General features: G+C 36.4%; 1 protein-coding gene across 1 annotated transcript; it reads right to left on the bottom strand.

Annotated features, from left to right (window-relative positions):
- Positions 1-10325: 10325 nt before the first annotated feature.
- LOC149820167 (zinc finger BED domain-containing protein RICESLEEPER 2-like) lies at positions 10326-11876 on the bottom strand. The gene is made up of 3 exons (XM_089981760.1): positions 11041-11876; positions 10445-10949; positions 10326-10331 (listed from the first exon to the last, which is right to left on the bottom strand). Exons 1-3 carry the CDS (start codon positions 11766-11768, stop codon positions 10326-10328), a joined length of 1239 nt encoding a protein of 412 aa, XP_089837886.1. The 5' UTR covers positions 11769-11876.
- Between the last annotated feature and the right edge of the window lie 1696 nt (positions 11877-13572).

A 13572-nucleotide genomic window follows, 5' to 3' on the forward strand; every position in this document is an offset into this window, starting at 1 on the left:
AGATCATACATCGACTCTCTGGGGGTAAAACTCCCAGGCTAGGACCCTTGCTCCCCAGGGCCTATGCTAAGCATTAGCTTACACAAGGGAATATGAAGCCCACAAGATTTGAACCTCAGCTGCCGGATTGATGAACTCGGTTCAACCCCACTACACCAACCCCCTCGGGTTTTGCAATTTTAACCCTTAACATGTTAGCAAACTCTCTCTCTCTCTCTCTGTTAGTTGTGCAGTGTAGTTTTATTTTTGAGAAGAATAAAAAATAATATTACTAACAAAAATCAACATAATCAACATAGACTAAGAGAGTTAATCATCGGTGCATAAAATTAACATTGTTTAGATGGACGTCAAGGCCTATAATGCCCCCAATATTTTAAACAAAAAATATGGTTATTTTTTTTAATAAACTCTTTAGAATACAACTAAAACATTCATTTTGGTTTTGGCTAAAATTTTGTGCCCCTAACATTATCAATAAAAATATAAGTCTTAATAATAATAGTCTGTTTTTCAAAACAAATCTCGAATTTAAAATAATTGGTTCTTGACACCACCTTTATCATCCTTGTAATACTTGTGAATTTTTTTATTTTAATTTTTAAAATTTAAGTTAAAAGCAAGTTAAATTTGAACAAAATTCAAGAGTTTTAATTGAATGAAGACTCTAGTTAGATTCATTATGAGCCTGTCGTAGATCTGGTAAGAGACCCGATTTAACAACTTTGAATTTGGGTTGGTTTGAAAAATACATTTTTTCAAAATATACCAACCATTTTGGGTTTTTAAACTTGGATTGGATCTAAAAATAAATTTTTCAAAAGATTGGTGTGAGATGTGAGAAAAAAACCAAAAACCACGTTTTTTTTAGGTGGCAGTAGAAAAGCATTACTCTCTTATATATATATATATATATATATATATATATATATATATATATATATATATATAGAGAGAGAGAGAGAGAGAGAGAGAGAGAGAGAGAGAGAGAGATCACCCTCTCGTCATCCCATCATTATCATCACCTTTATTTTCATTGTGATTATCCGTGATCTTGTTTTTGTTCATGTTCTCTTTACCCATAATGTTATTTATCATCATGATCTTAATTCGTTGTTGTCTTCTTCCCAAGGAGCAGAAAACATTAACCCTAAAAGGTTGTCCCAAGGATACTCCAAACGTCTAATTTTTTTAGTTGATCCTGCCAAACCCTTAGCTGTATGTAATATGGTGGAAGACTTCGTGAACTAATCGGTATCAATCCTCACTATGTTCTCCATCCTTGTTATGTTCTTACTTTCCATCTTTGTATCAAAACATCTCCATCGATCATCTATTATGTCATTATAATGTTTCTTTGCAACGCTTCTTACCATTTTCTTGCCACCTGCTTTGCCGTGCTCAATCAAACCCTCCCACAATGTCAAGATGTAGATGATTCATCCTGACGTGTTGTCACTGTAATCATTTTCTGCAATGGAGAACGTCTTCGCTGCGCGTGAACCGAGAAGATAATGTCACTCACATATATGGTGGCTGGCAGTGGTTAATCTGTCCCATCAGATTCTCAATATCCATACTCAATCGAATCAGCTGTATCGGCCCATATCAATAAAACCCATGGGTTGAAATCCACGGTATCATAAAACCCATGGTTTGGTTCCACCATGTATCTCAACGGGTCCCACAGACCTTGAGCTCCGTAGGTGGCCCTCAAAAGAGGAACTCCTATTCTCGATGTAAATTACCTCTGTCAGTCCTGCCATTGTTCATGGATGAACGGCCTCACAAACACATGGTTTTGAGATTAATTTCGGTCCTTCATTCTTTTATGATCTAGATCTAATCATCTATAGCATCAAAGGCACTCAAAAAAACTTGTGAGACCCATCTAATAAGAAGAATACATCCATGTTGTTAAAGCTGGACCTGATTAATAATAGGATCTCTACTCTTCTTTGGATATTTACACGGAAAAAGATCATAGACCTAGCCTCGCTGGCTCTGCCTGCCGTACTTACGATATCTGGACTTGAGTGTGAGCCCAAATCAAAGTAAAATCTGAATCTAAATAAAATCCAAATGGGAATACATAAAAGATCGTATTTTATGGTAGTCAGATCCAGATTCGGTTTTAGCTGATCCCCTTCCGACTAAGAATCCAAATCCTGACATGGTTATGCTAGATCCGATTTGGTAATCCCAAGATCTAAGCTGAGTTCAATTTGTTTCTTTTAATATTGTTAAAAATACACCTAAATTTCAAGTGCCATTAATTAAAAGATCTGGAAAAGATGCCAACAACGTCTTTGTCCATTAAAAAAAGCATTTCTGTTAATTTAACTTAGGTTATCATTACCCCAAGTTGACTTAATAAAACAAAGTTACTGATTTAGTTCTCGATCCAATATTTTTTATATTGAAAATATTTTCAAAAAAACACCTAAAGCTTTGGCAATAATAAAAACCACGCTTAAGTTTTGGTGATTGGAACACATGCACATTTAACTAGGGATGGCGGGGGACAAGGTCTCCACCCCCACCCCGTTTCAAAATCCGAACCTCCATCCCGGCACGGGGATGGATTTTAACCTTGACCCCCGCCTCCATCCCCGTTTCATGTCCTCCATCCCCAGTTCAAACAGGGGCGAGGTGGGGCAGGGCCCCGTTTCCCCTTAGTTTATAGTCATCCCTTCAAAGATTGGGCATGGGGCGGGGATTGGGACAGAGATAGGGTGGGGCAGGGAAAAGCGTAAGTCCATCTCCGCCTCCATCCCTGCACAGGGATGGATTTTAACCTCCATCCCCGTTTCATGTCCTTCATCCCCGGTTCAAACGGGGGCAAGGCGGGGAAAAGCATATGTCCATCCCCGCCTCCATCTCTGCACGGGGATAGATTTTAACCTTCATCCCCATTTCATGCCCTTCATCCCCGGTCCAAACAGGGCCAGGTGGGGCGGAGCCGTTGTCCCCCGGTCCACTGCCATCCCTACATTTAACAATGAAACAATTTAGGTGCTTTGTTAACAATATCGAAGACTTCAGGTTTATTTTTGTATTTTTATTTTCACGCAAAGTCAAGATGTGTATTAAAAAGTTGAAGAAAAGCTTTGCCATTTGAGTATTTATTCTTTGGCGATATGTAAAATTAGAAGCAAAAGAGTACGATGCTGCCATGCAAAGGCTCTCAAGCAGATGGGTTACACTCGTCCCCTGTGTCATCCCGACCTTCATACCCTTCCTCAGTATTTAATTGATGCAAGTTGTTTCCATACTCTATGTATGTGACTTACATCATTCATTTAGTGAAGATTGACATTTAAACCATTAAAATCTGACTTATCAGCATAATCTTTTAGTGATTCAAAAAATTAATTAAGGGTTGACAAAACACAACATTTGTGATTTTAAAAATTATATTTTTTTTGTAAAAATATGATCCAAAGGTTAATTATTATTAAATGGACCATGCTGAATCCATCTATAAGGTCAGATTTGATTAAAAAAATATATATCATAAGATCGATATAAGGTATGAAAATGAGGGATGACAAAAGAGGATGAGTGGACCGAGCTAAGCTCTTGAGGGGGCGTGCACGATATCATAACAAAGATAAAGAAAGTTTCGGATAAAGTCAGAGACAATCTTATATGTCGCTACAGATGTAAAAAGTACAGATTTAGGTCAAATGTGGCCAATACCAGATCTGACTAATAGGATGTTGATAAACGAATCTGGATTTTGATTTTGATTTGGATTTGGATGGTAAAAGCTCAAACTATATCTGATTTTTTACATGTAGTCAAATCCGGATAGCTGTTGCATTTTGTAGCAAAAGATCAAATCCATAACTGCATCTGTTTATTATCGGATATTGTTTTAGCTTACCAAATCTGACTAAATGAAGTCCAATTCAGTTGGATATCAGATAAAATCAGATCCACTGACATCCCAACATGTGTGACTTTCCTCAAAAGATTTATATGGGTCTTCATGAAAATTATTTTTCAAAATCATTAATTCAATTTGCTGACAAGAAGCTGTCCTAATAATTTATGGAAATGATCAAGTAATTACAGCTTCTCATACTTCTCAAGGCTCTCAACTACCCAAAAGTCCACACTCATCTCTCTGCCCACTGGCCCTTGTCGCGTTAATGACATCTTTCTTTTTTTTGAAAAGCAAGCTGGGGTTAGGCAGACCTCTACCAGTTAAACAACTGTACCATTGGGTTTTGAACATGCAACGTCCCAACACAAGGTGACGTGCACTAACTGCTCCTGCCAGACAAGCTTTATATCAATGCCACATAATCCAATAATCTCCCTCCACATATTCCTTTTCTCCTTTTCCAACTGTAAAATAGCTGTCTGCCAATAAAAAAGAAAAAAAAAAGACAAAAGAAAAAGCATTTTGGCACCTTTTGGATCTGAAATTGACAGGATTCTTCCATACATGGGTTTGAAGTGTTTATCCAATTGGAACCATTTAGTGAGCTGACCGGAATTCGACTAAACAAATTTGGATCAGTTTGATATCTGGCCATATGCAATCGTGCCCATTGGTATCATTAGCAGTCACCTGCAACTGCCCCTTAATTAGGTTAGGTGTGCTATGGATCAGATATAGTCAGATAACCAATTTGAATCCGACGTGTTATTTCCAGATACGGATCTTTAATGTAAGACAAAATGTGCATTTGGATCGGAAACAGAGTTTCTTATCCAGACTATTTTGTCAGATTTGAACTGGATTCAGAATGGTAATTAAGTCAGATCTAGTTTGGATTTGGCATATCACCAGATATATTTTGCATGTGGGTCTGGCTGTACCTTTTTGAATATTGGATTCCAGACTTGCATTTGGCTCTTCTGTTTGAATTTCAGGTATAGATTCAAATCTGGCATGATTCGATCCATTTGCACCCTTGACATAGGCAGAAAGATAGTTGGCCTGGTATCTATCCATATTGCTGCTGTTATCAAAACTTATTGAGAATAAAGTGGACACCACATACAAAAAAAATGATTTGCTAAGTAGAAGTATCTTGCATTCCCAACTGAAAAGTTGTTTGTGTATTTGTTTTTTTAAGTTAGGTTCAATCATTATTGGTGTCATTATATCAGCACTAATGCACATGCACCAGATCTCATCAATCATTTTGTTAATTACCTAACCACATAAGACAGGATGGTCATGGACTTCACCCCGGATTTACCTCGCAAGTGACGGGTCCACTAAATGACCCGGTGAAATTGAAACAATTCATTAAAGAATAAATACATGATTAATTCAAGATGACGAATAAAACTAGGCATAAAAAAGAGTTATAACATTTTTAACAAAAAATATATTGAATCAAAATTTTAACTAATTCTATTAAATAACGTCAAAGAATAGATGTATACATGAGACTTTTCCTTGAAAACCAAGTTCAAGTATAAAAACTAAGAGATTTGTTTTCAAAATTCAAGATGATTAAAAACTAAGATATGATCAAACATATTTGACTTAGAGTTTTTTTTAAAATGTATCATTTTAAATAATTTTTTTTTACTTAGCCCAAAATCTTTAATATGAGCTTCAACTTGCGAGCACTCGTATCTCGTATGCAGGTCTTAGAAGAAAAAGGTGAGCTTGATGGTGTGAGCAACTACCGAGGCTCAGAAAAAAAGCAAAAAACATGAACAATATATGAAGGTTAGAAAAACCTGCACTTATATGATAGATGAAATAAATAAAATAAACACAAAAAGAGAGGCAAATCTCACCTTGGCCTTAGAGAGCCCTTTCCTACAATGGTAATGAACACGGTGGAACTCGGCTAGTACTTTAGCTAGGTGCGAACTCCAAAAATGGGAATATAGGAGATCAGAATCCTAGGCTAGGCTAAGTAGGTTTAACTGAGCAGAGAGGTCTCTCTATGATGCCTGTTCATATAGGCAAAGAGGTCTTATTGTAATATTCGAGAAATTTTTATAATTTTTTATGATTATTAAATAAATAAAAGTAGATTTTTGTCCTATATATGGTTTGTAATTTTAAATTTTATTTAAATTATAAGTGACATTTAATTATTAACTTTATTTAAATTAGAACTCACTTTTTAGTTGTATTTAAAGTGACATTTAATTGCTAATTATCTTTTAAATTAATATTTAATTATTTACTATATTTAAATAAATATTTAATTTTTAATTATATTTAAATTGAATCTAAGTAGTAGTATTTAGACCTAGATGAGGACCCAAGTGTGTGTCGACCCATTAGAGTTTGGGTTTGAACCCACTTGAAAAAAGATCCAAGTGGAAGGAGTATATAATGGAGGTAGTGGAGGGGACCACACATTAGGGCAACCAAAAAGGAAAGCCTGGAAAAGCTTCTCTCTCCATCTCTGTAGCTGCCACCCCCATGTTGAGTTCTCCTCACTCTCTCTTTGCTCCCACTCTTCAATTCATGCTCCCTCTCTTATTCATGATTTTTAGAGGAGGCTCTCTCCCTCTTATGGTTTTGGAAGAGGCTCTCTTTCTCTCACAATTTTGAAGGAGGAAGCTCTCTCTCTCATTCATGATTTTGGAAAATTCTCTATTTCATGGTTTTCTTGAGAATTAAAATTTTATATTTTTGTGAGGTAGGGAATTACTCTAAGTTTGTATCATTATAGAGCTTTAAAGCATGCTAAATCTGAATTCTATATGCATGTTATTATTAGGTTTTATGTAAATTTTCATAGAATGCATGTGTATACACAATTTTCAGATTTGATAGATGTACATGTATCTATTTTTTTTAGATTTGATAGAATGCATGAGTATAAAGAATTTTCAGATTTGATAATGTATATGTATGCAAAAAAAATTTAGATTTGATATGATGATCATATGAACAAAATTTTAGACTTGATAGAATGCATGTGTGTAAAGAAATTTTCAAATTTTATAATATATAAGTATGTACAAAAATTTCAGATTTGATATAATGCATATATACAAAAGTTTCAGATTTGATATATCTATCTATCTATCTATCTATCTATCTATATATATATATATAAAGAAACTTTAGATTTGATGATTTGCATGTATGCACAAAAATTTCATATTTTATAATATGCATATATGCACAAAACTTTCAAATTTAATAATGTGTTTGTATGCATAGAAGTTTTAGATTTGATATGGTGATGGTATGAACATAAATTTCATATTTCATATGGTGCTTATATGCACATAAATTTTAGATTTGATATGGTGCTTATATGCATAAAAATTTAAGATTTGATATAGTGCTTGTATGGACAAAAAATTCAGATTTGATATGGCACTTGTATGCACAAAAATTTTAGATTTGATATGGTGCTTATATACATATAAATTTTAGTTTTTATGTATGTAAATTAGGGATGGCAGTGGGGCGGGGCGGGGCGGGGGACAAGGTTTCCACCCCCGCCCCGCCTCAAAATTTTATCCTCCACCCCCGCCCCGCCTCCGCGGCGGGGATGGATTTTATCCTCCACCCCCGCCTTCATCCCCGTTTCATGTCCTCCACCCCCGCCCCGTCCCCGTCCCCGTCCCCGCCCCGTCCCCGCCCCGTCCCCGTCCCCGTCCCCGCCCCGTCCCCGTCCCCGTCCCCGTCCCCATCCCCGTCCCCGTCCCCGTCCTCGTCCCCATCCCTGTCCCCGTCCCCGTCAAATTGCATCCCTACTTACAAATCATTCACGTTAATATTCCAGTTGATGATAAATGAATTCATCCACATGGAAAACAGTCAAGATAACGCATAACCTATAAACTTGCTACAGCTCTTTCCACGAAATTCATGGTATCAAACCAACACCAACAGAGAAATCAGGCCTTAGCTCTACAATAGCAGAAACTCAACAATACCGCCAAGGGTGACAAACCCAACTTGACTAGAAAAAAACATGTTGTTAGAGTTTTTTTGGGTATCTCAGTGAAATCAGGCCATTTTGTTCACAACAAATCTAAGAAAGTTTCAACCTTCATTTACTATTTTTTAGCTTTTAATTTTTGCAATGTGCCAAAACTCCACGCAGTCATGAAAAACAAGGCAATAAATGCACCCTTTCCCCCCACCCCCAGACCAAAGCATAAGTCTCACAAATATTCATTCAAGCAAGGGAAGGTGTTTGTAAACATAATGGATCATATGTTAAAAACCAATATAACCTGTAATACCACTATTAGTTCATAGCTACCTTATTTTAGCTCAATTATTCCATATAGCAACAGAGAAAACCCAACTTTTGATCAACATATCCATTTTTCTTCTGTAATTTGCAGATGCTCACAGTCACAGGTAACATTGCACTAAGTAGATTCAAATTATTTTTGAAGCTATTGTGACAAAAAAGGCGGAAAAACTTTGGGATTGAAGAGCTACAAACAGCATAGTGACGTGCCTGAGACTTTGTCAGACCTGCTAAAACCTACACATATAATTTGTAAAAACATTGAAATTTTGATGAAAAACTTCTAAGATCTTGTGAAAAATAAAGCTCAAAAGGCTATTTTCTGCTAGAGGTCATCACTATTCACCATATGACATGCCATATCTAGCATACCAATAGTATTGGGCACTTTAAAGTTAGAAAATAATCATGCCAACCCATGTCAAGAAGTGTTGGTGTCGGTGTCAGTATCAAACATGACTGAACACAAAAGTGTCGGACTTCTAGGCGTCTCCAAATAACATTTTGGTTCAGGATCCAAGAAATGGAACTTGGCCACAATATCTAGATAGCATTGGATTTACATTAACTTGGTTAATGTAGCAACATGCCCTTATCTCAATGGTACATAAATAATCAGCAGTCTTTCTTTAGCAACTGTTATAAGTAGTCAGCATATGTGAACCAAACACTTACATATCAAAGCTATTTTAGATTGGACAGAATAATCCTTGAAGATAAGTTCTAACAAGTGACCTACTTGGATTTTGTGAACTTTATCAACTATCATGGGCTATAGTAGCCAAAATTCTCTTTAATCAAGCATACAGCAGATAACCATTGAACGTCCAGCTTGGCCTACTAACGAGACTATATATCAAACTAAGGGCATCTCCTTACAAATTACATGCATGAACAGCTTAAGCATCAGCAAATCCACAGCTAGACCTATTAAGATGTTTCACTGAGATACCGCATAGGTCTGAGCACTCACCCTGGCAGAAGTAAAATTGTGTCATCTACAGGAACTTTCATGAATAAAGGCAACTCGTGTAAGTTTGTAACTCATTGAGCAGCAATCTTCCCTTTCCCCATCTTCAAGTCATTTCTTACAACCAAGACCTGTGGAATAGTCAAATGCACTATATCATTAGCTGCAATACAACATTAAGTGATTTTGTTGAACATCAAAGAATTACCATTAGCTCATTAAACTCTAAATATCATCAGCATTGATAGCATTTGTATCTTCTACTTCACTTTCCTATGAACCAAACAAAATAGATTTTGTTAACAAGTAATAGTAGCAGATAAAAGAAGTGAGTAAAAGAATAAAATTTACCACATCCATATCTTCTAAGAATGTGTAACATTGTGGATCCTTCGATGATGATGAACCTATAAATTAAAAATAATGCATTAGTTATACATTATAACATAAGCATTCACTAATTATAAAAAAATGAAATTTCATTACCTCGTGCTTCAGCCCACAACCAATTTTGAGAGCACATCAAAGCCTCTACTGTAGTTGGAAGGAGTTTACTACGATGTGGACTGATCACCCTTCCGCCTGTACTAAAAGCAGACTCTGAAGCAACTGAGGAGACAGGAATGGCAAATATATCCTTTGCAATCATTTGTAGAAGAGGATACTTGGGACCACTTGACTTCCAAAATGATAGTATATCAAAATCTGGAGTTCTTGGCATCATCCCATCTTCTAAGTAATGTTCAAATTCTGATCTCCCACATGCTTTTTCAATATCTTTAGATTGTATAAACTTATCAAAGTCAGAAAGATCATCAATTAGTGAACATTTGGATCCAATACTTGATTGAGGAGGAGGAGGAAAAAGTTCAGGTTCATTGGAGTTGTTTTCTTGTTTTTCATATTCACTAATCAACTCCACACAAAGATTCTTAATCCTCATAATTTCATTTAAAGCCTCATTGTCTCCATAAATCTTCTTGTAATAATATTCCAACATGCTCAACTTGTATCTTGGATCTAAAACAGTGGCCACTCCCATAATACCATGGATCACACTCCAATACTTATTAAATTTTTCTAGCATTCTAAGCGCCATGTTTTTCACAACATCTTTTGGATCATTTAGCCACTTAGTCATCTCAACTCTAATCCCACAAATAGTTGGAAAGTAGGCATTTGCTGTAGGATACTTTGTACCTGAAAATAATTCTGTTGCACGATGAAATAACTCTAATTTCTCATAATTGTCTTGTGCCACCTCCCAATCCTCTTCCGTCGGACAACGCTTGTAGTGGAGATCTCGATATGTCAAACGAGTAAAAACATCTTTATAAAGCAAAGCAGTTTGAAGCATGATAAAAGTTGAGTTCCATCGAGTTTTAACATCAAGAGCAAGTTTTTTGGTAATTGAAATATGCATTTGATGAGCAGACTCTTCAAATCTTTGTATTCTCATGGGAGATGATGTCCAATAAGCAACACTATCACGAATTCTTTCAATTCTTTCTCCAATCACATTCAAACCATCTTGGACAATCAAGTTGAGAATATGGGCACAACAACGCATATGAAACAACCGTCCATGTAATATTAATGAACCAAATGGAAGTTTATCCAATAAAATATCTACAACTGCATCATTAGTGGTGCAATTATCCATCGTCAAACTTATCAACTTTCTATCAAGGTTCCACTCAAACAAACAATCCATCAAACACTCAGCAAGAACTTCTTTGGTATGTCGATAAGGTACATATAAAAACCTGAACATAATTTAATAAGGCGATTAAATATTGATATTGCAAAAACATGTTAGTAAGAATTAAAAAAAAATGATTGACATTTGACAAGTACCTTATGATTCGACTTTGCAATCTCCAAGAATTATCAATGAAGTGTGCAGTGATAGCCATGTATCCCTTCTTTTGATTGAAAGATGTCCACATGTCTGTAGTGATGGCAATTCTACTCTTAGTTTTTTCCAACAATTTTATTGTCTTGTCTCGTTCCACATTATAAATTTTGTGAATATCTTTCTTTACAGTGTTTCGAGTAATCATTTTGAACAAGGGTTGAAGAGTATTAGAATATTTTCTAAACCCATAATGATCAACCATACTAAGAGGATATTCATGTAGAATAATCATCATAGCAAGATCCCTTCTTCCAGCATCTTGAACAAATTGCCAATTCTCTATTGTTTTTTCGGCATTCACTGTAGCATTGTTTGTAGCCAAAATATATTGCTTCATATTATTATGCTTAAGCCTAGGACAAATCTTAATATGATCATGCAAATGAGTAGTTCCAGCCTTGGCACCACCAGCAAGACATTTATGACAATGATTGCACTCTGACTTATCCTTTCCACCAATCTTTTTCCTAGTGAAATGTTTCCATACAACTGATTTATGCCTACTTGTCTGTTCAAGTGCAAATCTACCTGAATCAGTTGATTGATCTTCATTATCTTCCATTGAAACATGGTTGCTATCAACTGGTGTAACCAGAGCTTGAGACATACTATGTGAACTGGAAGGTTGAGAACTTAATTTATTGGTTAATGGTTCTTCCTCTTCCATATCAAATTACTGGCCACCAACTTATAGATCTACAAAACATTCACAAAAAAGAGACTATCAACAAATATTCAGACTGCTTATCAGATATGAACTTTAATTGATTTCTCCATAATTAAATTTTATACAGAAACAACTTGAACCAACCGAAACCAACCAAAATTGAAAATGGCTTGGATGTTAGCAGGTGCAATAAGCTTGAAACTTCGATGAAAAATATTTAATAAAGAGAAAGGCACGCTATCAAGTAGTAGAGTGACACATAATTATCATACAGTCCAAGCTGAATATTTAGTATATCCAAATATTTTCACTGTACTCCAAATAAAAGGAAAATATCATTATAAACTTACCACGATTTATAGCAATGTACAGATCCAGACAACCAGACTAGAAAATAAAAAACATGACCTTTAAGGACAAGCTATTACCAACCATGGATTAATCCTTACAACTTTAAATTAATCCCCAAGAAATGCAGTTGAAAAATGCAAAAGCATTCCAGTCAGGCTTGCATGATTATCATAGTACATTCAAGGTACAGGTCAACTTGAGCACATTTGATATCAAAGATGCATCTGGACTGGCCTAAGGGTTATGACCATGTCAAGGTGGACGATTTTGCATGTGGCAACAAAAAATAAAACAACCAAGTTTTAAGAACAAGGGAATCTTAGGGCTCGGACATTCTAGAAATAGCATTGAACCAGGTGTTTCGCAAACCAAATTATAGTTGCACTAGTAAGCATAATTGTAAGCTGCCCAGAAAATATTTCTAGCTGATTACTTTATATAATTTATCGTAATTTAATCAGGAAACATTGACAGAATGAATTTCTTGAAAAATTAGCTTGGATTCAATTGCTTTCATACATCTTCATTTAATCGAGTTAGATTTTTGTGGTCACTTGCATAAATCAGAAAATCGCCTCACATGGTGACTTATAGACTAACAAGAAGAATGGTATCCAAGCCATGAAGTAAAAGCATTAAGAAAAGGAAGCATCCTTCACGAAACCTAGGATTTTAAACTTAGGGTACATTTGGATGATAAAAAAAAAGTAAAAAAGTCACATTGTCACGGTTTTTGTCATTCCAACTATTTATGTACTACCAAATACCAACAAAAAGTTCCAGATTTTCATCAAATCTAGGGAGTGGTTACATGAAACCAAGTGTGCAAAATTTCCAAGATTCTTAACATTTCTACTAATAGAAGATTCAAAATTCCACATTTCTCAAATATCAGCTTTGGAAAATTCCTGTTTTTCTTTTTCTCGACAAGCTACCTTGCTTGCTCTCTACCATATTTTAACCCCTTTCAATTTGCAAAGTAACAAAGGCTAACGCTTGATCACCTATCCCACCCAGGCCAAGCAAGTAGTTACTCTTATCACCTGACCTACTCATGATCAAGCGGGCGCTATGCTCTAAACTATTCAAGCTAAAAGAGAACTTACGCTGCTCCGACGATGCAAGGCTACAGACGGGGAAAGGAAAAAGAAAAGAGGGAGGAGATGGTCGGCGACGGCCAACGGTGGTCGGCGACGGCCAATGGTGGTCGGCGACAGCCCGGCTCCAATGACAGTGCGGATGGGGATTGGGGAAGGGGAAGAGACGATGGCCCTGCTCGGCAGCTCCAGGGTTAGGATTAGGAAGTTAGGGTTAGTAAATAAAACAACTAAGAGTATAAGGGTTGGGGGCGGGGATGGGGCGGGGCCGGGACGGGGATGGGGCGGGGCGGGGCGGGGCCGGGGATGGGCCGGGGCCGGGGCGGGGATGGGCCGGGGCGGGGATGGGGCGGGGA

Source organism: Nuphar pumila, chromosome 12 (genome assembly GCF_984573655.1).
Source record: "Nuphar pumila chromosome 12, dmNupPumi1.hap1.1, whole genome shotgun sequence".
In the NCBI taxonomy this organism is placed as follows: Eukaryota; Viridiplantae; Streptophyta; class Magnoliopsida; order Nymphaeales; family Nymphaeaceae; genus Nuphar; species Nuphar pumila.